General features: G+C 43.6%; 1 protein-coding gene across 3 annotated transcripts in view; it reads right to left on the bottom strand.

Annotated features, from left to right (window-relative positions):
• TECPR2 (tectonin beta-propeller repeat containing 2) overlaps positions 1–27,588 on the bottom strand; it is a 99,909-nt gene extending 72,321 nt beyond the window's left edge. Inside the window, exons 1-4 of one of the 3 annotated variants that reach the window (XM_082617030.1) lie at positions 27,413–27,588; positions 13,143–13,432; positions 3,649–3,777; positions 3,136–3,267 (exon numbers count right to left, since the gene is read on the bottom strand). In XM_082617030.1, coding sequence (XP_082473156.1) covers positions 3,136–3,267; positions 3,649–3,777; positions 13,143–13,361 — 480 coding nt within the window. In that variant the 5' untranslated portion in view covers positions 13,362–13,432; positions 27,413–27,588. The remainder of the gene's footprint in view (positions 1–3,135; positions 3,268–3,648; positions 3,778–13,142; positions 13,433–27,412) is intronic. The other 2 variants (XM_082617028.1, XM_082617029.1) reach the window with 2 other exon arrangements.
• Positions 27,589–27,590: the final 2 nt, after the last annotated feature.

Below are 27,590 nucleotides of genomic sequence, written 5' to 3'. Positions count from 1 at the left end.
CACGTCTTTTTTGCAAATCTCATGAAATACCTGTGTCTCCAAAAAAAAAAATGATCAGAACCTCAATAAAGCTGGGGAAAAAATGATCAGTATGCTAAGGACAGTGGTTTCTGCATGTGATTTTTCTCCCCATTTCCTGACATCATGCATGAGCAGTGTCCCCTCGGTGCAACTCAGGTTGGGGGAGTGACAGGAGGAAAGTACAAATATGGGGACCCTTAAAACCTTAACAAAATGTTTTCCTGGAGAGTAGCAGTTCCCAAAGTGTGGTCCACGGTCCCTGAGGGTCCCTAGGACCTCTCGAGGTCAAAACCATTTTCATTATAATACTAGGTTTTATCTGCCTTTTCCACCAAGCTGTGGTTTGTACTGATGGTTGGTAGAGCTACTGAAAGCTCAAATGGGCCCAAGATGAGCAGGGCACCAAAATCCGGTAGCTGCCACGGTGCCCTTAGCCACTGTGCACTTGCAGCAAAAACATGAATTTCACTTCAGAAGGTCTTTGATGCAGGAAAATGATAATTCCATCTTATCTTGACCCTTGTGTACGCCTATCTTTGTATTCTGTGTGACAAAACAGGGCATGCACGCAGCCCTCCTGCTGATGCTGAAGTACTTCGATTCTCTCAAGGAGGAAGCACCTGTGCGATTGTATGAGCTGTGAGCTCAACCGGCTGCTTTTTTTCACAAAATACATTTTTACTTGAAATACTATAATTATTCAAACTTGGGTATTTGGCAGGCATTTTCTCAGAAAGAACAAAGTAAGCCTGTCAATTCAGGGAAAATAAGTGATAGTGTTTGTTACTGATAATAAAATGCAAGTTTACAAGTGAAGATTAGAATTTGAAAACTTGTATCCACTCTTGTGAACCTGACAGATTCCCAACAGCTAAAGACTTTTCTCATCAGAATGATGGCGATAGTAACAAAGGTGTTTTCTTTGATATTATATAATTAAATGTTTCAACATCTGGAAGATGTTCATCACTCAGTAGATATTTTCCAAGTGATCAATGCAAGATGTTACAAAATCACACGTGGGTCAAGGAGCCATTCTAAGTGCAAGACAGACCAATGGATTTCACTGTAACAGAGTGAGAAAAACTCATCTATGTGCTTTCAGATTCCACATTGTAACCAACCTTTAAAGAAACTACCATTAGTCAATTTGGGGGTGTGATTAAAGAATACCCACAATCCTCTGCAAGGGCTATTAACATACTCCTCCTGTTTCCCACTGCATGTCTGTGTGAGGCCAGATTTTCTTTACATACTCTAACCAAAACAATGTATTGTGACAGACTAAATGCAGAATCCAGCTGTCTTCTATTAAGGCAGACATTAAAGAGATTTGCAAAAATGTAAACCCATGCTACTCTTGCAAACAGCAGTAGAAGTTTCGTTTTGCTTTGTTTTGTTTTTTTCAGCCATGCTGTACGGCTTGTGGGATCTTAGTTCCCCGACCAGGGACTGAACCCAGGCCCTCAGTAGTAAGAGTGCGGAGTCCTAACCACTGGACCACCAGGGAATTCTCAGCAGTAGTTTTGAAAATAGTTATTTTCACAAAAGTATGTTATTTATGTTAACATATAATGAGTTCATTATTTCAAAATAAAATTAATAAAAATTTTTTAATTTCTCAGTTTTAATTTCTAACACAGTACACTCAGTAGATATAAAACCCATACAAACAAAACCTCTTTAGAATCCTCTTTTTAAGAGTGTAAAGTGTAAAGGGGTCTTGGGACCAAAATGTCTGAGAACTACTGCTAGAGAATATTCGTAGAAGACAGGTCAGTCTTAGATCAGAGGGACTAGAAGTCATCCAGCCAGTAATTGCTGAATTCCTAGATGCGCTAGGCATGAAGGCTACAAATAAGAAAACGAAAGGACTGCGCCGCCAAGGGGTTCATTCTAACTGAGCAGAGGTATGACAGAACAAAGCACAGGCAGGCATAAAGCCACATGCGCAGTAGGAGCACACCCTAGGTTTGAAGTTGAGCTCGGCCAGGCATCAGCTCACGACTGGATCCCTTGGAGCCTGGGTTTCTTATCTACCGACTGAAGATCAGCACACACAGCTTAGGGCTCTGTCATGAGGCTTAAATAAAATGACAAATACGAGGTGGGGGCTAGGTTCCCTGCTGCCCCCAACCCTCCTCCTTTCCCACCACTCTCTCCCACACAACCAGAGCTTGGCTGGGGCGAGCTCACCACCCACGGGAAGCACTGACCTCTGTCCACAATGTGGACAAAGAATGCTGCCCGCCATACAGATGAACAAAGGATGATGCAGCTATCAGCCACTGCAGCCTCCCCCAACAGTGCAGCTGGAGGGGTTCAAGACGGAAAAGAACAGGATACTGACTGGCCCTAGACAGTTAAGGTGTGTATCAAAGGAATGATTTCAATGAGCCCAGACTCTGGTACCTTCCCATACATAGAAAAGCGCTAAAGTCATTAACTTGAGATGTTTTTCTTTAATTAGCAGAAATCTTGATGTTCAACTACCTGGTTTGTTTTTGCAAAACTCCTATATATCCCGGCTCTTCCTTTATCTCTTTGGAGCAGTCCCTCAGAGTCATGTGAGAGACTGTCTATCGGGCTTAAGTCCTCAGTAAGTCCAAGGGATAAAAATTCTCGACTTTTAGGTTGTGCCTTTTTTTTTTTTTCAGTCGACAATAGTCATGACTGTGAAATGCTTCACATCCTCCTACAAACTCTCCAAGGAAACAGGTTTGATAGTGGCTACTTTTCTAATTGGTAGCAATAGAAAACAGGAGAATGAAAAAAGTTTATGTTCCAGAAGAAACAAAGGCCAATTCTTTAGATACAGAAGTAGGAGCTTATAAAGCATTAGAAAAGCCCTTGAAAGAAAATGTTACAAACAACAGTTGAGATTAGAAAGGGACAACGGAGAGTTCCTGGTGCCCTAGAGGTTAGGATTCCACACTTTCACTGCTGTGGCCTGGGTTCAATCCCTGGTTGGGGAACTGAGATCCCACAGGCCAACCGGCATGGCAGACAAAAAAAAAAAAAAAAAAAAAGGGACAATAATCAAGAATTCAAGTTGACCAACTACTATAATTTCTCCAAATATAAGACAACCAGTATTTCTGCAAATAATTTTACCTGATCTAGATCCAGAGAAGAATAGACAATTTTCCCTTTGTCATCTCCAGAGAACAATTTCATTCCATTGGGGCTCCAAGCCAGAGCTGTTATGCTATTCTTGTGAATACCAGTGACGTCAAATCTCCGAAGCTATGAATAAACGATGAAAATACACACAAGAAAAAGACAAGGATAAACGCTGTCAGATGTGAACAAGGTGGTACGCAATCCCTCCTGTTTATGGAAAAGCTGGTGTTCCCAAGTTGTTTCCATGCAAAAACCTGCACAAGGGTCCACCTGTCTATTTACCTTTAAAACTGACAGAGAAGAACCAGAGAATATTAAGCAAAATTACCCATATATGCTTTTTGCCAAGTGTCCTACCAGGAACAAAAATGTCATCTGATTATAAAGAGCACAGAGTGAGGCTTTTCTGAGCAAGTATTTTCTTGGCAGATGACGACTCCTCATTTTAAAAGACATGAGGAATTTGCCAAGAAGTTAAGAAATGCTAAAATGATTAGTACTTACCTGTCTATTTCTCCCTGGCAACGAGGATACGAGTTGAAAGACTGCAACCCTCCCAGAGGCTGTGCCTGCAGCCACCAGGTCATCGAAGCAGCTCAGCAGTTTCACCACCGTGATGGATTCCGTTTTCCCCTGAAAGAGGAAACGTTCAAAAACAAATGGGCCATAATTCAAAGAGTCATGTACCACAATGTTCATTGCAGCTCTATTTACAATAGCCAGGACATGGAAGCAACCTAAATGTCCATCAACAGATGAATGGATAAAGAAGATGTGGCACGGGCTTCCCTGGTGGCGCAGTGGTTAAGAATCCGCCTGCCAGTGCAGGGGACACGCGTTCAAGCTCTGGTCCGGGAAGATCCCACATGCCGCAGAGCAACTAAGCCCACGTGCCGCAACTACTGAGCCTGTGCTCTAGAGCCTGCGAGCCACAACTACTGAGCTCATATGCCACAACTACTGAAGCCCATGTGCCTAGAGCCCGTGTTCCACAACAAGAGAAGCCACTACAATGAGAAGCCCACGCACTGCAATGAAAAGCAACCCCCGCTTGCCACAACTAGAGAAAGCCAGAGCACAGCAAAGACCCAATGCAGCCAAAAATAAATAAATAAATATTTTAGAAAAAGAAGATGTAAACAAGATGTGGCACGTATATACCATGGAATATTACGCAGCCATAAAAATAAATGAAATTGAGTTATCTGTAGTGAGGTAGGTGAACCTAGAGTCTGTCATGCAGAGTGAAGTAAGTCAGAAAGAGAAAAACAAATACCGTATGCTAACACATATGTATGGAATCTAAAAAAAAAAAAGGTTCTGAAGAACCTAGGGGCAGGACAGGAATAAAGATGCAGACGTAGAGAATGGACTTGAGGACACAGGGAAGGGGAAGGGTAAGCTGGGATGAAGTGAGAGAGTGGCATGGACATATATACACTACCAAATGTAAAATAGATAGCTAGTGGGAAGCAGCCGCATAGCACAGGGAGATCAGCTCAGTGCCTTGTGCTCCCCTGGAGGGGTGGGATAGGGAGGGTGGGAGGGAGATGCAAGAGGGAGGGGATATGGGGATATATGTGTACGCATAGCTGACTCACTTTGTTATACAGCAGAAACTAACACAACATTGTAAAGCAATTATACTCCAATAAAGATGTTAAAAAAAACAAACAAAAAAACAAAACAAATGGGCCTGTCACCAGGCCAGCTTTCAGACTATGAAACGTTACCTACCAATGTAATGGAAAACCTCACTGGACTGCAGCCTATATATATTCCTGATTGAAAATGTATACAGTTCAGAAAGATAATTAATCTCTTTTTCTTTCCAGGTTTTTTATCTTGGAAATGACAATTTTTTTTTTTCTGGCTGTGCCACACAGCATGTGGGGTCTTAGTTCCCCGACCAGGATTTGAACCTGTATCCCCTGCACTGGAAGTGCAGAGTCTTAACCACTGGGACCACCAAGGAAGTCCCTGAAATGACAAAATTTTAAAACTGCATTTCTGAGAAAGGAAATACTGATCAATCAAGTATGAATACACTGAGCTCTTATCAAGAGAGTACTAAGGAACTTGGATAAGAGAGGTAGCTCCCCTCAAAACTGGAGTCTGGAGTCAGAAGAGCCACATCCCAGACGCAAGCTCTCCTTTCTTCTCTCTCAACGTGGACAAGTCATCCAATGACTGCAGTCCACGGTGTGTACCTGCCACACAGGCTTGCTTGAGGATCAATGAGACAATACATTTGAGAGTGCTTTATAAACTGATTCCTGGCGTGGTATGGTTCTCAGATCAATAATCACATTAAATAACACTAACTCAAGCTTAATACACTGGTTTATTAAAAAGTACAAGTCAAGCACTGAATACAGATATTCGGGCTTCCAGAGCATCTGAATGATCATTTTTCATTTTGAAACCACTCATTCAGAAAAATTACACAACCATTTCGACCTCGCTAAGACACATGGCAAGATCTTCAATAAGCCATCTTGATCCCTGCTGCAGTAACTTAGATGGTAATCAATCTGTCAAATACGCAAGCATCCCCTCTTCATTCAGGATACTGAGTCAGCTGCTATGGTAATACACAGTAGGGCGCAGGCCCGCCCTCTCACAGCTGAGCTGTAGCAATGAGACGTGCACATGAAGAGCTGCCCCCCGCGAGTGGGGGTGGCAGTGACTGAGCTCACTTTCATCTGTCACTTTACAGCTTGCAGCGTATGTTCATGGGCTATAAATACACTTGGTGCCACGTCGTGATACAGGGTAAGGGACCTGGATCTTAAGCTACAGGAAGGAAAAGGGGGACCCTTGAAGATGCCTGCTTTTGCAGGTGTATCAGTCAGAGGTGTTTCTGGTAACCTCATGAGGAACAGGATGGAAGGAGGAAGGCGTGGGACCAGGCAGGAGGACCAGCTGGGAGCCTCCTGCAATAGTTCAGGTGGAGGTAGTATGCGCCCGGTCAAGGGAAGTGGCACACTGAACAGGTGCAAGGGCAGTAAACCCTGACGAGGAAAGAAGAGTATGAAGACCCGGTCAGAAGGAGGGCAGCAGTGATGAACAGAGCACATCAACTCTCTCTATAAGGGACGCTCTCTCAGTCGCGCGTGTCCTGTGCTGGGCACCCTGTTCAGCGCTTCACAGGCATTATCTCCTGGGGTCCTCAAACCACCAAGAGGGCAGCTGCTGGAGTTATCCTCATTTTAGAAAGGTGAAGTGACTTGTCTCAGGTCACAAAGCTAGAGACAATCAATAGTCAGGACTCACGCCCACGCGTGACCCTACCGAGGCCCTGCTCCACCTCGCTGTCCTATGCCTTCTGAGCAGATCCACGGCCGTGGAGATGGAGGGTGTGGTCGGCTGTGGAAAAGAAGGAGAGTGAAAGGAGTGCGGGAATGTGAGTGATGGTTCCATCTCTGCTCTGAGGGAAGAAGTGACATAACATGCTTTAGATGTGTATCGTCTGACAGGGCAACAGAATGTTAAAGAGAGAATATTTTTCCTGGGAATTTGTAATTATAAAAACTGCTACTACATCAGGAATCAAAATCACTTATTGGAGATCTTGCTACATCATAGCACAAAATCAAAACGGTTGTGTAATTTTTCTGAATGAATGGTTTCAAAATAAAAATCATTGCTCAGCTGGGCTGGAAGCCTGAATATTTATATGCAATGCTTGTACACGTGCTTTTAATAAACCAATGTACTAAACTTGACTTAACGTTATTTAATGATTATTAAATAGATTTGGTTCTTGACTTAAGAACCAGAACATCCGAAGAATCAGCTTATCAATATCTAACTATACTTCAGACAGAAACAAAATATGAAGTTTCAACTTGTCACAGTATAACACTCTAGCTATTCTGAAAAACATTCCTCTCCAAACACCTAGAAATGTTGAATAAGATGCATAAAACATTCTTTTAAATGCTATTTAAAAAACACTCTCTAGCTATTCTGAAAAACATTCCTCTCCAAACACCTAGAAATGCTGAATAAGATACATAAAACATTCTTTTAAATGCATAGCTGATCTCTAGAAAGTAAAGAAAATCTACAAGAGCCAAAAACAAAAAGAATACTGTCAAACTAGAATAGAAGCCAGCCCTGAAGCTACAGGCTACAGAGGGCAATCTGGCCAACACCTAGACCCCTGACTTTCTGAGGTGAGCGTGGTTAATGAGGACAAGGCTTCAGGCCAGGTGAGGTGGGGAGCCAGAACTGATATCCCCTGCTAAAGCCAGAATCCCTGAAGACGTAACTCTCAGTGAAAGTGTAAACTAGGGAAAAATCAATTTGCTGGGAAATGAAGCTGACAAGGATCTTTGTCTTATCTCAGGCATTGACTGGAGTGAATAAAAAAGAATGGTTCCTAAGACTCTGTAATCACAAAGCTGCCGTATCCAGCACCAGAGTTTGAATTTATTCTCCCTTCCCACTGAAAAGAACCTTCATGCCAGGCACTTCACCTGACATGCTTCCGTGTTTGTAGCACTCCAAGGTGGCTGGCAGAGTGACCATCAACCCCATCTGTGGGACACAATCTCAACCCAGGCCCCTCAGCACTCTCACATATTAGGATCAGCCACATACCTCACAGTTAGACATGACCACAGGGAAACAGGTCCCCTCAAGAAGAATCAACTAAAGAAAGCAAGAACAGAATTGGACAACTCCTCATCCTGACTCAAGTATTTCATTTAGAGTGAGGAGACCCAGAACATAAAAGAAATACGCTTATGGGGAGGGAAAGATTGGGAACTGGGGATTAACAGATACACATGACTATATATAAAATAAACAACCAAGACCTACTGTATAGCACAGGGAACTCTATTCAATATTGTAATAACCCATGATGGAAAAGAATCTGAAAAAGAATATATAACTGAATCCCTTTGCTATACACCTGAAACACTATAAATCAACTATGCTTCAGTAATAAAAAAGAAATATGCTTAAAAATGTTAAAGAAATGTAAAAAGAAATTGAAACATAAGACCAAACTATTATCAGAAATAACAGAAATGAAAAAGAATCAAAAGAATGTAAAATCTCAGGGATAGACTAAATAGCAGCCTAGTCACAGATGAAAGAAAATTACTGAACTAGATGACAGATCTGTGCAGCAAAGGAAAGATAAAAAATATGACAGATAAGGTAAGAGTCATAGAGAATAGAATATGAAGGTCCAACCTACATCTAATTGGGATTCCAGAAGGAAAGAAAACAGAGGATAAGAGAAGGAAACATCTTCAGAGATGAGGGCTAAAAATTATCCAAAACTGATGAAAGACCTATATCCTCAGGAGCACAAGCCTTGATCAAGACTCATGAAAAGAAATACACACATACACATCTTGTAGTGAAACAGTAAAACCTCAAAGGCAATGAGAAGATATTAATATGTCAGAGAAAAAAGGGAAATAACTAAATATGAACAATTATTAACAAAAGACATCTCAACAATGGATGTTGAGATGTATCATTCTCAAAGTGCTAAGAGGAAAAAACTGTTAGCCTTGAATAGTATACCTCTAAACAATTCAAAGACAGAGAGACATTCAAACAAAAAATCAAGAGTACTTACCACCAAAAGACTTCAACACAAGAACTACTAAAGGATGTACTCCAGGACTTCCCTGGTGGTGCACTGGTTAAGAATCCGCCTGCCAATGCAGGGGACACGGGTTCAAGCCCTGGTCAGGGAAGATCCCACATGCCGTGGAGCAGCTAATCCCGTGCGCCACAACTACTGAGCCTGTGCTCTAGAGCCCATGAGCCACAACTACTGAAGCCCGCGGACCTAGAGCCCGCGCTCCCCAACAAAAGAAGCCACTGAGATGAGAAGCCTGCACACCGCAATGAAGAGTAGCCCCCGCTTGCCGCAACTAAAGAAAGCCCACGCGCAGCAACGAAGACCCAACGCAGCCAAAAATAAAAAAAAAAAAAGGATGTACTCCAGCAAGAAGGAAAATGGCTGCAAAGGGAAGAACTGATATGTAACAAGGGATGGTGAGTAAAGACGTTGGCAAAACTGTGAGGGAATCTAAACAGTGACCATAAAATATAATAATAATAATGTCCAACTTGAGTAGTTAAATATAGAATGAAAACACTAGGGGTTTCCCTGGTGGCGCAGTGGTTAAGAATCCGCCTGCCAATGCAGGGCACATGGGTTTGAGCCCTGGTCCGGGAAGATCCCACATGCCACAGAGCAACTAAGACCGTGCACCACAACTAGTGAGCCTGCACTCTGGAGCCTGCGAACCACAACTACTGAAGCCCGCGTGCCACAGCTACTGAAGCCCATGCGCCTAGAGACCGTGCTCCACAACAAGAGAAGCCACCACAATTACAAGGTCACGCACGGCAACAAAGAGTAGCCCCCGCTCACTGCAACTAGAGAAAGTCCGTTCACAGCAACGAAGACCCAATGCAGCCAAAAATAAATAAATAAAATAAATTTATAAAAAAAAAAACACTAGATAGTTATGTGTATAAGAAAGGCCAGACAGAAACATCATAAGAAAGCTACAGACCAATATTCCTCCATGAATACAGACACAAAAAATCTGAATAAAATATTACTAAAAGGAATACACCAAGATTTAAAAAAAAAAAAAGGATAATATGGAATTCCCTGGTGGTCCAGTGGTTAGGACTTGGTGCTTTCACTGCCAGGGCCTGGGTTCAATCCCTGTTCAGGGAACTAAGATCCCACAAGCCGTGCCACGAGGCCAAAAAGAAAACAAAGGGATAATATATCATGACAAAATGGGGTTTAAAAGAGTAATGCACGGTTGGAATAATAACCAAAACTCAATTCATGTAACGTAACATATAAATAAAGACGGAAATCATATCATCACAACAGATTCAAGTAAATATGTGACAAACTTCAATATTCATTCATGATAAAAACTCTCAGAAAACTAGGATAGAAATAAACAGAAATAAAAAGCATCCGTGAGGAATCTATAGCTAATGTAATGGTGAAGACCAAGGCTAAGGCAAAGATATCTACTCTCACTGCAGACACCATACTGAGGTCTTGGCCAGCACAGAAAGTCAAGTAAAAAATTAAAGGCATACAGACTGGAAAAGATGAGGTAAAATTCTTTCTTCAGAGGCAAGCAGGATCATCTACGTAGAAAACCCAGGCTTCCCTGGTGGCCCAGGGGTTAAGAATCCGCCTGCCAACACAGGGGACATGGGTTCATGCCCTGGTCCGGGAAGATCCCACATGCCACAGAGCAACTAAGCCCGTGGGCCACAACTACTGAGTCTGCACTCTAGAGCCCACAAGCCACAACTACTGAGCCCACGTGCCACAACTACTGAAGCCTATGCACCTAGAGCCCATGCTCCGCAACAAGAGAAGCCACGGCGATGAGAAGCCCACGCACTGCAACGAAGAGTAGCCCCCGCTCACTGCAACTAGAGAAAGCCCGCGCACAGCAACGAAGACCCAACACAGCCATAAATAAATAAATTAAATTATATATATTAAAAAAAAAGAATGTAGAAACCTTACTACCATACAGGTCCCTTACTCTCTCCTCTTACATTATAGTTATCTTATATGTTACTGCATGTATACACACTGGAAACTCGATCAGTGTTATAATTTTTGCTGTCAAGTATATCTTAAAGAACTCAAGAGGAGAGAAACAGTCTACTGTATTTACTATTATTCTTCCTTCCTTCCTGATGTTCCAAGTTTCCTTCTGGTATCGCTTCTTGTTTGCCTGAAGAACTTCCTGAAGCAATTATTTAGAGCAGGTCTGCTGGCAATGAATCCCCCTAGTTTCCCTTCATCTGAGAATACTTTTATTTCACCTTCTTTCCTAATAGATATGTTTCTTGGGTAAAAATTCTGAGCTGACCATTTTTTTTTTTCAACACTTTATAAATGCTGTACCACTGTCTTCTAGCCTCCATAGTTCCTGATGAGAAACTTGCGGTCATTCAAATTATTGTCCCTTACAGGTAACGTGTCATTCTCTGGCTACTTTTAAGATTTCTCTTTGTCTTTAGTTTTTAGAAGTCTGATTAGGATATGTCTGGGCATGGGTTTCTTTGGTCTATCCTGTTAGGGGTTCACTGCTGGATTCATAAGTCTTTTTTGTTAAGTGCTGAAGTATTTGAGAGATCTCAGATATATTAATCCATAACCATAGTTTTAAAGATTAACTATGTAATGGTTTTAAATGTGCCGGGAATTTGAGCAGTCAAATCCATGAGCTGTTAAATAAAGAAAAGAAATAGCAATAGTTTTCATTTTCATACAAAAAATACAAATGTAAACTCTAGAGCCAATCTGCCCAAGTTCAGACAATGGTGCCACCACTTCCTAACCACCTCACAAGTCACTCAACCTCTCTGTACTTCAGTTGTCTCCCTGGTAAAATGGGGATGAGAAAACATCATCTACCTCACAGAGTCTTGTGACGATGAAATGCGTTAATATACGTAAAGGTTTACAATAATGCCTGGCACACAGTAAGTGCTATATGCATGCTAACCATTTGTGGTTTTTTTTTTTTTAAGATTTTGGGGGTAGGAGTTTATTAATCAATTTATTTATTTTTGCTGTGTTGGGTCTTCGTTTCTGTGCGAGGGCTTTCTCTAGTTGTGGCGAGCGGGGGCCACTCTTCATTGCAGTGCGCAGGCCTCTCACCATCGTGGCCTCTCTTGTTGCGGAGCACAGGCTCCAGACACGCAGGCTCAGTAGTTGTGGCTCACGGGCTCAGTTGCTCCGTGGCATGTGGGATCCTCCCAGACCAGGGCTCAAACCCGTGTCCCCTGCATTAGCAGGCAGATTCTCAACCACTGCGCCACCAGGGAAGCCCCATTTGTGTTATTTTAAATTGAGTACAGAGGCTTAACAAAAACGAACTTTTTAAGTTAAACTTATTTAAGTTGAATATTGATTAAAATATAGATACTTGTAAATACTTCTCTTAAACACAAAAGCCTTGTCTTAGGCGGTAAAAGTCCACTAACCACAGGCGGAGTAGAACCCCATGAGGCTGTGACGCAGGAGCCACAACTCAGTCACCCTTGAGTCTCTCACAAAACCCGAGAACTCATAAATCACAGATATCAACTCAGCGGGTGAATTCAGTCCACCTCCCCAATAACTACGATACACAGAGATGCCTGATTCAAACAACACAGAACAGAGGTCGGTCAGGACCCCACTGGCAGTGTTGTACAGAAGTGACCTCACTTAAGACGTACGTGTTCTGGCAGCTAGCCAACATTGATCCTGATCCTTTTTTCACAATAATTTCACCAGAATAGCTAGTGATTATTTGAGTGAGTCAGGTAAGGTATTTTGAGAAACAAAACACTTAGAAAACACTTAGAGGGACTTCCCTGGTGGTCCAGTGGCTAAGAGTCCACGCTCCCACTGCAGGGGGACCAGGTTCGATCCCTGGTCGATGAACTATGATCCTGCATATCGCATGGTGCAGCCAAAAAAAACCAAAAAACAAAAAAGAAAACACTTAGAAAAACATGCCTACTTTCAAAGTTTTCTATTAAGTGTTAAACACTATAATGTTCTCTTTTAAAGTAACTCTGGATTTTTGGAGGCAGGAAAAAAAGTTAAAACATCAACATTTTGGGGCTTCCCTGGTGGCGCAGTGGTTGAGAGTCCGCCTGCCGATGCAGGGGACACGGATTCGTGCCCCGGTCCGGGAAGATCCCACATGCCGCGGAGCGGCTGGGCCCGTGAGCCATGGCCGCTGGGCCTGCGCGTCCAGAGCCTGTGCTCCGCAACGGGAGAGGCCACAACAGTGAGAGGCCCACGTACCGCAAAAAAAAAAAAAAAAAGTCGTAAAGTATTGTTTGGGAAGGGCACTCAGGCCATATTCTAGCAAATCAGAAGTAAATTACCCCATCCTGGAACTCACAAGCATGTTAAACATTAGCCAGGGCTCACACATGCTTAGGTGAGGACAAGCAAGACTCACCTCTAAGTTGTACTTCTTCATCTGGTTCAAGTGCCGGCAGTACAGGTAGAGCATGCCAATGCTACTGCCCACGGCAATGTAGTCCCCGTTGGCGTCCAGGGCCGTGAGGTAGACCACTATGGAGCGGAAACCCTTCTGGATCTTTGTGGGAATGGCATTGAGGAGATAGTACAAAGGGCAGAACTCTCTGAATGTAATAGACTCTGATACAGATGCCATGGCCAACGTTTCCACAGATGATCTTCAAGCAGGACAAGGAATTTTAACTGGCATCTAGGGAAACCTGGGGGCTAAAGAACAAGGCATTATAATGCTTTCAACATCTAGTCATGCAAAGAGAAGTCAGGTATAATAGTGGGAACGAGGAACTTTCAGATGGGTATGGATTATAGTCAGAGCTGAATTAAACAGAGAAAGTAACCAAGTGTCATTAAGATCACTTTTGGGCATTTTAATTCAAAACTCACTTCAATACGTGCTGGCCCCTGTAATTTAGATTGTGATAAATGCTATGGAGGGGAAGGGGTAGAAAAAATATTAAAAACAGTTCTTAATCTCAAGTAGCTTATGATCTAGTGAGGGAGGCAAAAGAAACTGGGAAGAGACACAAAACCAGATGTGATTAGGTGCTAATCTGCGGGTCTCAATGAGAAGAGGGAGAGAGCAGTGTGCCCTAGAGAGTGGAGAAAGCTTCACCAGAAACATCCAGAATTCTGAAGCCCACCAGGAAGGACAGAATGTGGAAAAGAGGAATTCCCCGGCAGTCCGCACTTCCACTGCAGGGGGCACGGATTCGATCCCTGGTCGGGGAACTAAGATCCCGCAAGCTGCACGGCCGGAAAAAAAAAAAAAAGCGTGTGGAAAAGAAACAGTAAAGACACTGTACTAGGAGAACAGTGGACCAATCCAGACATAGGAATAAGCTCACTGTGCCGAGGTGGTGGAGAAACATGTCCCCCGGCTGGATAGCCACAGCCTCCACAGCACTCAGAACCTCAGGCTACACAACACCTCCTATCTGTTCTGCACTGACACTCACACCTCTTGAAAATTTGGATTTAAAGCTTCCCTCAATAAAGGGAAGCGTGTTATATATCATCACACAGCGTGTTATACTTTATGAAGTGTTCATTCACCCATTTAATCCTTACCCTACAAACTTTTACATGGGTTTGGAAGTCCCAGCCACGGCAATCAGAGAAGAAAAAGAAATAAAAGGAATACAAACTGGAAAAGAAGTAAAACTGTCACCGTCTGCAGATGACATGAGACTATAGAAAATCCTAAAGATGACACCAGAAAACTACTAGAACTAATCAATGAATCTGGTAAGGTTGCAGGATACAAAATTAATGCTCAGAAATCTCTTTCATTCCTATGCACTAACAATGAAAGATCAGAAAGAGAAATTGAGGGAAGAATCCCATTTACCATCACAACAAAAAGAATAATATACCTGGGAATAAACCTACCTAAGGAGACAAAAGACCTGTACTCAGAAAACTATAAAACACTGATGAAAGAAATCAAAGATGATGTAAACAGATGGAGAAATACACCATGTTCTTGGATTGGAAGAATCAATATTGTGATAATGACTATACTACCCAAAGCAATCTACAGATTCAATGCAATCCCTATCAAACTACCAATGGCACTCTTCACAGAATTAGAACAAAAAATTTTACAATTTGTATGGAGACACAGAAGACCCTGAATAGCCAAAGCAATCTTGAGAAAGAAAAACAGAGCTAGAGGAATCAGGCTCTCAGACTTCAGACTATACTACAAAGCTACAGGACAGTATGGTCCTGGCACAAAAACAGAAATATAGATCAATGGTACAGGATAGAAAACCCAGAGATAAACCCACACACATATGGTCACCTTATTTTTGATAAAGGAGGCAAGAATATACAATGGAGAAAAGACAGCCTCTTCAGTAAGTGGTGCTGGGAAAACTGGACAGCTACATGTAAAAGAATGAAATTAGAACACTACCTAATACCATACACAAAAATAAACTCCAAATGGATTAAAGACCTAAATGTAAGACCAAACAGTATAAAACTCTTAGAGGAAAACATAGGAAAAACACACTTTGACATAAACCACAGCAAGATCTTTTTTGACCCACCTCCTAAAGGAAATAAAAACAAAAATAAACAAATGGGACTTAATTAAATTTAAAAGCTTTTGCCCAGCAAAGGAAACCATAAACAAGACGAAAAGAAAACCCTCAGAATGGGAGAAAATATTTGCAAACAAAGGAACAAAGGATTAATCTCCAAAATACACAAACAGCTCATGGAGCTCAATATCAAAAAAACAAACAACCCAGTTGAAAAACGGGCAGAACTAAACAGACATCTCTCCAAGGAGGACATACAGATGGCCAAGGGGCACATGAAAGGATGCTCAACGTCACTAATTATTAGTGAAATGCAAATCAAAACTACAATGAGGATCTTCCCTGGTGGCACAGTGGCTAAGAATCCACCTGCCAATGCAGGGGACACAGGCTCGATCCCTGGTTCTGGAAGATCCCACATGCCACGGAGCAACTAAGCCCATGTGCTTAGTTGGGCACTGCACTCTAGAGCCCACGTGCCACAACTACTGAAGCCTGCACGCCCTAGAGCCCACGAACTGAACTACTGAGCCGGTGTGCCTAGAGCCCATGCTCCACAGCAAGAGAAACCACCGCAATGAGAAGCCCGCACACCACAACAAAGAGTAGTCCCCACTCGGCAACTAGAGAAAGCCCGTTAGCAGCAACAAAGACCCAACTCAGTCAACAAACAAACAAAAAACAACTACAATGAGGTATCACCTCACACCGGTCAGAATGCCCATCATCAAAAAATCTACAGGGCTTCTCTGGCGGCACAGTGGTTAAGAGTCCGCCTGCCAATGCAGGCGACACGGGTTCGATCCTTGGTCCAGGAAGATCTCACATGCTGCAGAGCAACTAAGCTCATGCGCCACAACTACTGAGCCTGCACTCTAGAGCCTGCAAGCCACAACTACTGAAGCCCGCACACCTACAGCCCGTGCTCCACAAGAGAAGCCACCACAATGAGAAGCCCGCACACAGCAACAAAGAGCAGCCCTGCTCGCCGCAACCGGAGAAAGCCCGTGGACAGCAGCAAAGACCCAACTCGGCCCAAAATAAATAAATAAAATAAATAAATTTATTTTTTAAAAGTCTACAAACAATAAATGCTGGAGAGGGTGTGGAGCAAAGGGAACCCTCTTGCACTGTTGGCAAGAATGTAAATTGATACAGCCACTGTAGAGAACAGTATGGAGATTCCCTAAAAAACTAGAAATAGAACTACCATATGACCCAGCAATCCCACTACTGAGCATATACCCTGAGAAAACCATAACTCAATAGGACACACGTACCCCAACCGGTTCATTGCAGCACTGTTTATAATAGCCAGGATATGGAAACAACCTAAATAAATGTCCAAAGACAGATGAATGAATAAAGATGATGTGGTACATATATACAATGGAATGTCACTCAGCCATAAAAAGGAATGAAGTTGGGTCATTTGTAGAGATGTAGATGGACCTAGAGTCTGTTATACAGAGTGAAGTAAGCCAGAAAGAGAAAAACAAATATTGTTTATTAACGCATATATGTGGAATCTAGAAAAATGGTACAGTTGAACCTATTTGCAGGGCAGGAATAGAGACGCAGACGTACAGAATGGACATGTGGACACAGGAGGGGAAGGGGTGGGAGGGATGAACTGGGAGATTAGAATTGACATAAATACACTAACATGCGTAAAACAGATAGCCTAGTGGGAACTTGCTATAAAGCACAGGAAGCTCAGCTCGGTGCTCTGTGATGACCTAGGTGGGTGGGTTGGGAGGGGGTGGGAGGGAGGTCCAAGAGGGAGGGGATATATGTATACATATAGCTGATTCACTTCATTGTACAGCAGAAACTAACACAACGTTGTAAAGCAATTATATTCTAATTAAAATTAAAAAAAAACTTTTACATAAGCTACTGAGGGCCAGAGGGTCACAAGACTTGCTCAAGACCACACGGGCAAGACCTGAATCTAGACCGTTGCCCTTCAAGTCCTCAGCCCTTTCCAAAGGACTCTCTATCACATCCCCACCCCCTGCTTCTCTTTCTCCACACATCCTCTTCCTCTCCTGTTGATGGCCATCTCTGCCTGGTACCCTCCACCACTGGTCTGTAAGCCCAAGAGCAGAGGCCACATCCACCTCATTACCCCTCTAGCCCCTGGAACCTAGAAAAGGGTCAGGCACATCGGAGGCACTAAGTATTAATTAATTTTTTAATAAATTTATTTATTTTATTATTTATGTATTTTCGGCTACATTGGGACTTCATTGCTGTGCGCGGGCTTTCTCTAACTGCGGCGAGCAGGGGCTACTCTTTGTTGCGGTGCGCGGGCTTCTCACTGCGGTGGCTTCTTTTTTTGTGGAGCACGGGCTCTAGGTGTGCGGGCTTCAGTAGTTGCAATGTGCGGGCTCAGTAGTTGTGGCTCGCGGGTTCTAGAGCACAGGCTCAGCAGTTGTGGTGCATGGGTCTAGTTGCTCCGCAGCATGTGGGATCCTCCTGGACCAGGGCTCGAACCCGTGTCCCCTACCTTGGCAGGCGGACTCTCAACCACTGTGCCACCAGGGAAGTCCCACACTAAGTATACATTGAATAAATGAATGAGTTATAAAAGAGGAAAATCTGCAAGGAAGGAGTGAGTTGAAGAATGGAAAAGAAACAAAATTTCAGCTGTTCTCCAATATGGCCCCAGTTCAATGTGGAATAAAAATCCTCTAGATCATTTTCAGACTCCTACTTCATTTGACAGTCACAATAGACAATACAAACAGTGAAGCAGGCAGGGTAACTCACAAACAGCTTTCCTAAAGGTAAGTAAACAGCAATAAGTCCCTCTGTGATGGATAAGAACATTAATATACCCTCTTTTAGCAGAAGTTGAAGCTCTGGGAGGTTCAGAAATTTGCCCAGGGTCATATAGTTTTAAGTGAAATTTTGACGGTAAATGTTGATCCTGTCCATACAGCAGCATACTTCCTAAATTTACAACTCTGTAAGGTCAAGACTGTCTTGGCTAAAAGATATCCATGCTCCCCAATCTTTGGTTTGTACAAGTACTCCAGAGAGGTGGGCAAAACCCACATGACCCCGAAATCAAATGAAAATGAAACGGCTGTCAGGCAAACACAAGCGAGAACAGCCACAGTCAGACACCTTGGGAAAGCACATAGACCATTTTAAGGAGGACACTAAAGCCAAAATAACAATGAAAACAGCAACAATGGTAATAGTGAACACTATTACTTAACGGAAACTGTTTTAGCGCACGGACCCATTAAATCCTCACAGAAAACCTCAGGAGGTTGGCACCACTGTTATCTCCACTTTACAGGTGAGAAATGTTCTCACTTCAACAGTTTCTCTCCACCTTCAAGCAGAAGGGCATCACAGGAGCAGGAAACGATGTATTTCCTTGATGGGTGTGTGCACACACACACGGATGTGCCATAATTTACGTGATGTGTTTAAAATAAAATTTTATTTTTATAAATGTTCGCTAAATGTTGCAATATAGAAACGTACCAAGAATGAAATAAATGGCACTCATAATCCCATCATAGACACATGTTACATATATATGTGTGTAAACACACAAAGGTTTTCACTTAATAAATCATGAGCATTTGCCATGTCATTAAATACTTCCCTAGAATAAGATTTTTAGTGACCATATAAAAAAACTGCCGAGAACACGTTATAGTCATAAACCAACAGAACATGCTATATTCATAAACCAAGATTTTCTCAAAGTGTTTTAACTTCCACTTTAGCTGATGAGATCTCCTAGGAAGCAAGCAGAGGTACTAAGCACTTCACAAATGTCAGCTGATATCAATTCCTCCTTTAAAAGTCTTTTTCCTCCAAGTAGCCCTGTCAAATTATGACATTCAGGTTTCAAACACTCATCCCCTTGAACTGGTACTATGCACGGAGAGTCCCATAATCTCTACACAGACGGGGCTCTGAGGCTGCAGCCTGGTTAGAAGGGGGCAGTGGACTTGCCTCAAAACTGCGCTTGTAAAGCAGGCACACTAGCCTCACCTAGAAAATATGTTTATTTGAGGTGGCTTAGCAGTATTAGAGGATAATATGGAAGGTCAGAGTCTCTGGAACCGTCTCCTTGGCACAATCAGTGATCATACAACCAAAAGCAACTTCGAATGTGTAAGAAGGGAGTGCAGGACTCGCTGGCCAAACTCCATTAAAAACGATCACAATTCTGTAGCAGGTAACAGACAGCGTAATCAAATTTTGGATCAAAATTATTTAAGCTGAAACCCTAGCATTCATCCATGATTTCTCCCTCTCCCTCACCCCCACAGTAACTCCTCACCTTGTTCCATCAGCTCTATGTACTAACCTACCTCACAGCTGGCCCCTTCTCACCAACTCTGTGGCCATGTCTGAGATAAATCCAGTACACCTCTCACTTGGACCACTGCATTGTTCTTGTAACAACTGCTCTCCTGCTTCCACACCTGTCCCTGGAATCCAGATTCATACAGAGCAGTCAGAATAAGCTCTCTGACTTCAACAAAATTAAAAACTTTTGTGCTCCGAAGGACATCATCAAGAAAAGTAAAAAGACAACCCACAGAATGAGAGAAAATACTTGTTAATCATACATCTGACAAAGGACTTGTATCCAGAATATATGAGAAATGCTTAAAACTTAATAATTAAAAGGTAATTTTTAAGTGGGCAACAGATCTGAATAGACATTTCTCCCCAGAAGACATACAAATGGCCAATAAGCACATGAAAAGATGCTCAATATCGTTAATCATCAGGGAAAATGCAAAACAAAACCACGAGATATCACTTCACACTCACTAGGATGGCTATAACCAAAAAGAAAGATAAGTGTTAACAAGGATGTGGAGAAACTGGAACCCTCACACATTGTTGGCAGAAAATAAACTGCGGCAGTCACTGGCAGTTCCTCAAAAGGTTAAACATACAGCTACCATATGACCCAACAATTCTACTCCTAGTTATATACCTAAGAGAAATGAAAACATATGTCTACACAAAAACTTGTATACAGAATTTCATATTACTATTCATAAAAGCCAAAAAGTAAAACAACCAAACTGTCCATCGACTGATGAATGGATAAACAAAGCATGGTATATCCATGCAACTGACGATTATTCAGCAATAAAAAGGAATGAAGTACTGATATATGCCACAATATGATGAACCTTGAAAACATTATGCTAAGTGAAAGAAGCCAGACACGAAAGATCACACATTTGCATGACTCCATTTATATGAAATAGCAAATGGCCAGAATAAGCCAATCTATAGACAGAAAGCACAGCAATGATTGCCTGAAGCCGAGAGAAGAGAGTGGGGGTGGGGATGACTGCTAAAGGGTATGGTGTTTCTTTTTAGGGTGGTATGTCCTAAAACTGATTGTTGCATAACTCTGTGAATATACTAAAAAACACTGAATTGCACACCTTGAATGGTTAATATATATGGTATGTGAAATCTCAATGAAGCTATTACCCCAAAAAAACACACCAAACCGCCCTCCTCCCCCCCCAAAAAAAGAAGAATCAGCTCTCCAACATGCATTCATGACAAAAACTTCAGTAAACCAGAAACAGAGGGGAACTTCCTCAACCTGATAAGGAATACCTACAAAAAAAACCTAACAACTAACATCATACTTAATGTTGAGAAACCCAGAGCTTCCCCAACTGGGCTTCCTTGGTGGTGCAGTGGTTAAGAATCCACCTGCCAATGCAGGGACACGGGTTCGAGCCCTGGTCCAGGAAGATCCCACATGCCGCGGAGCAACTAAGCCCGTGCACCAAAACTGCTGAGCCTGCGCTCTAGAGCCCATGTATCACAACTACTGAAGCCCATGCGCCTAGAACCCGTGCTCCGCAACGAGAAGGCACCGCAATGAGAAGCCCACGCACCAAAATGAAGAGTAGCCCCCGCTCAACGCAACTAGAGAAAGCCCACGCATAGCAACGAAGACCCAATGCAGCCAAAAATAAAAAATAAATAAGTAAATAAATTTAAAAAAAAAAAAGCTTCCCCAACTAAGATCAGGTACAAAGCAAGGATGTCCCCCTCTCACCACTCCTTTTCAACATTTACTGGAAGTTCCAGCTAATGCAATAAGACAAGGAAATAAAAGGTATACAGATTGGGAAGGAAGAAATAAAACTGTTTGTGGATGACATGTTCATCTATGTAGAAAATCTGAAAGAATCAATAAAAAAAACTCCTGAAACTAATAGGCAATTATAGCAAGGTTTCAGGATACAAGATTAATATACAAAAGTCAATCACTTCCCTATATACCAGCTATGAACAAGAGGAATTTTAAATTAAAAACACAGTATCATTTACATTTGCATGCCCCCAAACAAAACACTTAGGTATAAATCTAACAAAATATGTAAAGAGCTATACAAGGAAAAGTATAAAACTCACATGAACAAAATCAAAGAACAACTAAATAAATAGAGAGATATCCCATGTTCACAGATAAGAAAATTCAATATTGTTAAGATGTCAATTCTTCCCAACTGAATATACAGATTCAGTGTAATCCTAATAAGTTATTTTGTGGATACCAACAAACTAACTCTAAAGTTTGTATAGAGAGACAGAAGACCCAAAATAGCCAACACAATGTTGAAGGAGAAAAACAAAGTTAGAGGACTGATACTACCCAACTGCAAAGCTTATTATAAAGCATCAGTTATCAAGACAGTGGGGTACTGGCAAAAGAACAAATGGATCAACAGAACAGAAGAGAAAGCCCAGATATAGACCCACATAAATACAGCCAGCTGATCTCTGACAATGGAGCAAAGGCAATACAATGGAGCAAAGACAGCCTGTTCAACAAATGGTGCTGGAACAACTGGACATACACATGTAAAAAAGTGAATATAGGCATAGACTTTACCCAAAAATTAAAAATGGATCACAGGGACTTTCCTGGTGGCACAGTGGTTAAGAATCCACCAGCCAATGCAGGGGACACGGGCTCCATCCCTGGTCCGGGAAGATCCCACATGCCACGGAGTAACTAAGCCCGTGAGCCACAACTACTGAAGCCCACGCGCCTAGAGCCCGTCCTCCACAACAAGAGAAGCCACCGCAATGAGAAGCCCAAACACCGCAATGAAGAGTAGGCCCCGCTCGGCAGCTAGAGAAAGCCCGCGCGCAGCAACGAAAACCAAACGCAGCCAAAAAAAAAGGACCACAGACCAAAATGTACAGCACAAAAGCTATAAAACTTCTAGAAGGCAATATAGGAGAAAACCTAGATGACCTTGGGTATGGTGATGACATTTTAAATAATATCACCAAAGGCATGATCCACGAAAGAAGTAACTGATAAGCTAGACTTTATTAAAATTTAAAACTTCTGCTCTACAAAAGACAATGTCAAATGAAGGAGAAGACAAGCCACAGATTAGGAGAAAAACTGCAAAACGTACCTATCTGATAAAGGGCTGTTATCCAAAATATACAAAGAACTTTTAAAACTCAACAACCCAATTAAAATACAGGCCAGGGGGTGGCGCAGTGGTTGAGAGTCCGCCTGCCGATGCAGGGGACACGGGTTCGTGCCCTGATCCGGGAAGATCCCACATGCCGCGGAGCGGCTGGGCCCGTGAGCCATGGCCGCTGAGCCTGCGCGTCCGGAGCCTGTGCTCCGCAACGGGAGAGGCCACAACAGTGAGAGGCCCACGTACCGCAAAAACAAAAAACAAAAAACAAAAAAACAGGCCGAAGATCTTAATAAACACCTCACCAAAGAAGACATACAGATGTCATATAAGTCTATGAAAAGATGCTCCACATCACGTATCAGGAGAATGCAAATTAAAACGAGATACCACCACACACCTAGTAGAATGGCCAAAATCTAGAACACTGGCAACACCAAATGCTGGTAAGAATGTGGAGCAACAGGAACTCTCATTCATTGCTGGTGGGGATGCAAGATGGTACAGCCGCTTAGGAAGACAATTTGAAGGTTTCTTACAAAAGTAAACATAATCTTATCACAGGATCCAGCAGTTGCAGCTCTTGGTACTTATCTAAAGGAGTTCGAAACTTATGCCCACACAAAACCTTCACCAGAATGTTTACAACATCTTTATTCATAATTGTAAAAATCTGGAAGCAACTAGCACTTTAGTAAGTGAATGAATAAATAAACTTTGGTACATCCAGGCACTAGAATATTATTCAGCACTACAAAGAAATGGGCTATCAAACCATGAAAAGACATGGAGGAACTTGAAGTGCACATTACTAAGTGGAAGAAGGCAATCTGAAAAGGCTGCATGCTGTATCATTCCAACTCTGTAACCTTCTGGAAAAGGCAAAGCTATGGAGACAGTAAACAGATCAGTGGTTGCCAGGGTTTGTGTGGGGGAGGGAAGGGATAAGTAGGCAGAGCACAGAGGACTTTTAGGGCGATAAAAATACTGACACCATAAAGATGGATACATGTCACTATACATTTGGCCAGTCCTACAGAACACACACCACCAACCCTAACGTGCACGACGGACTCTGGGTGATTACGCTGTATCAGTGCAGGTTCATCAGTTGTAACAAATGCCCCCCTCCGGTGGCAGATGCTGATAAAGGGGGAGGCTATGCATGCGGGTGGGGCAGGGACTATAGGGGAAATCTCTGTAGCGTCCCCTCAGTTTTGCTGTGAACCTAAAACTGCTCTGAAAAAAAGTGTTTTAAAAAAAAAAAGTTCTTTGAAAGAGAAGTGGGTGGATCTCATACCACTCACCCTATTCAACATTCTACAGTGGTTCCCCAGTGCTCCGAGAATAACCAAATACCTTTCTGTGGCCTACAGGCTGTGTGGTCTGACCCCTTCCTGGCTGCCCCATAACACCTCCACCTCTCTCCACTCATCCCCCGAGCTCTAGCTCCACTGGCCCCCTCTCCCCTCCTCAGGCTTCAGAACTGACGACTCCCCCTCCGATCGTTCATCTCTCTCCACACACCAGGCTGCAGAAAGGCCTTCCCTGATCAGATCACTTACACTATCCATCAGTCCCCTCTTCCTTCTAACATATCATCTTGCTTATGTCCTTCATAATTCTCCTCACAACCTTTAATTACTTTATTTGATAAACAGTTTAATGATCATCTCTCTCATGAGAATGTAAGCAACATAAACCCTCTCTTGTTTACCAATGAAAAGCCTCATAGGTAACAATATCTTTGGCACGGAGGAGATGTTCAGTAAAGATTTGTTGAATGAATAAATAAAATGTTAACTTCAGGTCTTACTACAAAAGAATATTCTCAATCCAATCTTTAAAATCAAGAATGCTTCCCTGGTCCTGAATATTTCCATTAAAAATATAAAACATCAAAACATTCTTCTTTGAGGCAGGATAATTCTCTCCCCATTAACACCACAATCCCATACACCGGGAAGGTGGGAGCTGACCTTCACGCCGACTGATAGCACCCGAATGCCTGATGGGCAGTTTTTAAAAACTGGAGCTAGGACTAATACCACATAGTCTAAATCATCCACATCCTCTTGCGCCTTCCTCCCATACAGTCTATTTTTAAAGTCTGGCTACAACATCCACTGTTCTTTCAAATGTTAAAATCTTATGGCTGAACATAATGAGATGGACGCAGTCATTTATCTTCCAGATGAAGTTTTGTCACTTTTCTGATCCCAAGCCCGCTGGCTAGCCAGTGCTGAGTCTAAAAGCCTGATGACAGCATGAAGTTGAGCAGTTCAGCAAACCGGTCTGCATCCAGCTTCATCCCAGGCCACTCTTCCATCCACATACTCCACACGGCAGCCACAGTGAGCTTCCCACCACAGTCCCCAAACACACCATGACCTGTGTGTCTTTGCAAAGTCCCTTTCGTTCCTTCCCCATTCCCCATACACATCTTGTAAGAACAAGTTCTCCACAGGAAGCCTTCAGCCTCCCTCTTTCACAGACCGCTATGAGGGCAGTTATCACACGGCACCATCATGATTTGTTCTCTATCTTCCTCAATGGCTTCTTTCTAGTGTTCATCTACATCCTGTTCATCCACAAATTTGCAGCGCTTCAAAAGACCAATAGGGAGTGTGGTACAATCAACGCTCAACACATATTTGTTGAATTAATCTCCCTCAAAACACTGTGCCAGAATTCCCCAAGTATGACAGAACAAAATACAAAGCCACTCTACCTCAGTTACGTCCATCATTATGCAAAAATTCACTGGTCTCTTATGTCTGGATCCAAAGAATACGTTCATTTAAAATTGACACACACTTTGAACAACAGCTCACTTCCACCTCAGCAGTTCACAGAGCCATCAACTACTCCCTCAGGATTCTACCAAGCTCCTTGAGCTGCACTATATCTAGAAATCTCTCCATGCTTGACTCCGAAGCTTGTCTTCGTTATGTGTGTAGCTGTTTCCTCATCTGTTCTTCACTTATTCTAAGTTTAATGAACTGCTCTGCCTGACGCCTGTTTCCTTCCATTTTTCCTCGTTAAGTTCCAGGAGCCATTCTGTTCAAACTACATAGAAGCTAATGTGAAATGAGACCTTCCTCAAACTTGAAGTGTAATTTCTCTAAGAGAAAACTGAAAACAAATCCAGTAGGAGCCAATCTTCTATTGAAAAAGACAATGTGACAACAAAATCACTTAAACCTAACAAAAGCTACTTACTAGTCACTCCTTCAGAAGAGGACTTTCCTTATCCCACCACCAGTCTCCAAGCCAGTCCTGAAAACTCAAATAGAGCATCCCCTGTATCTATGCCTGCCGCTTCTCAAGTTTGAAAGTTCCCTGAGGGCAGGGACTGGGTCTGTCTGGTCCACCACAGCATCCCTAGAAGCTGGTACTGTGGCTGGCATACAACAGGCCCCAAATAACTATCTGCTGAAGGAACCAACAAGAGATGTTGGGGGGAAAAAAAAGCAAGGTCAGAGCTTTATCAAGGTACGTTGTAGCTGGGAGAGAGAAAGTATAACATGCCTTGCAGCTCCTTGCAGGAGTCACTGGTGACCACAAGGGCTACAGTGGCTTTATTCCCAGATTCTGCCCATGCTGGGATCTGGGTTTGGGGATTTCCAGAACTCCTTTCCTTAAAGTTCTCAAGACCTTGGCTACAAGGAGGAAGTCAACCCCAAGGGCAACTGATCACTCCAGCAGATAAGGCAAAGGTGCATCCATGCTGGTACCCCACACTCTGCGTACAAATGTTAACAGAAGCAACAGAACAGAATAAAATTCCTGAATCTCAGCGAGAAAGTGAGGAAGAACAAAGAGCAGGGAAGAGAAGAGGAAGCAGGGTACGCGGGTAAGGAGAGCGGGGGCTAGCCTTTATTGAAACGGACCGCGTTCCAGGCACCGTGCTGAGCAATTTCATCCTTCCACCAAGCCAGAGCTAGAAACTATTACCATCCCTACTTTACTGATGATGAACCTGAAGTTTAGTGAGACATCACTTGCCCTGAGCACACAGCTAGGAAGGCGCAGCGCTGTGAGCCGGGTCTGACTCGAGGGTACCCCACTCTTCAACCTGCACTCACTACTCTGTCTCTGAGGCCTTAAGGCAGGACTGGGAGACGAGTCGTTCATTTATCCATTTAACGAACACTTACTGAGCACCTACTGGGTACATGCCAAGGCGTGGTGCCAGGCGCTGGTGGGCGGATGAAGGGACGGGGACTGAGAGGGTCGGGGGATAGGACGCAGCGTCAATCATAAGACCACGGAGCTCGGCGCCTCGGGCCGGCGGCGCAAAGGGGATGCAAGGGTGCGGCACAGGGGAGGGAAGGCGCGGAAGGGGAGGGGCGAGCGAGCCGGGTCGCGTGGGGCGGAGGGCCCGCGGGAGGCGTCGGCCGACCCGCGGCGCCCAGGAGGGGTGGGCGACGACTACTCCCTCGGCGGACTGACAGCTTCTGCCGGGCAGGCAGCCCGGCGCTTCGTGTGCCATGGCATTCGGCCTCGGCCGTCCGGCACGGGCGAGACGGAGTCCGAAAAGGGAGCGAAACGGGCAGTGAGACCCTGAGGCGAGGGAGGGTGGCCCAGGGGCTGCGTGAGCGGCGGCGGGAAGGCCGAGGGAGGGGCGCAGGGCCGGGCAGCATCGTGGGCGGCGTCGCGGGACTCACCTCCCGCTGCAGCTCCTCCGGACTCTTCGGCCCGGCCGGGCCGGAGGAGGCAGGGATGAACTCCGAGCCGCGGGGACTGCCGGGAGCCCATTCCCTGGGAAACGGGGCCGGTACCGACGAGCGGCAGCTGGCTCCGCCGGCGGCTAGAGCGGCATAGCCTCAGGAGGCCGTGGGCGGG

Source organism: Mesoplodon mirus (genome assembly GCF_964341445.2).
Source record: "Mesoplodon mirus genome assembly, chromosome: 4".
NCBI lineage: Eukaryota > Metazoa > Chordata > Mammalia > Artiodactyla > Ziphiidae > Mesoplodon > Mesoplodon mirus.
This window is presented reverse-complemented; position numbering and strand designations above follow the sequence as displayed.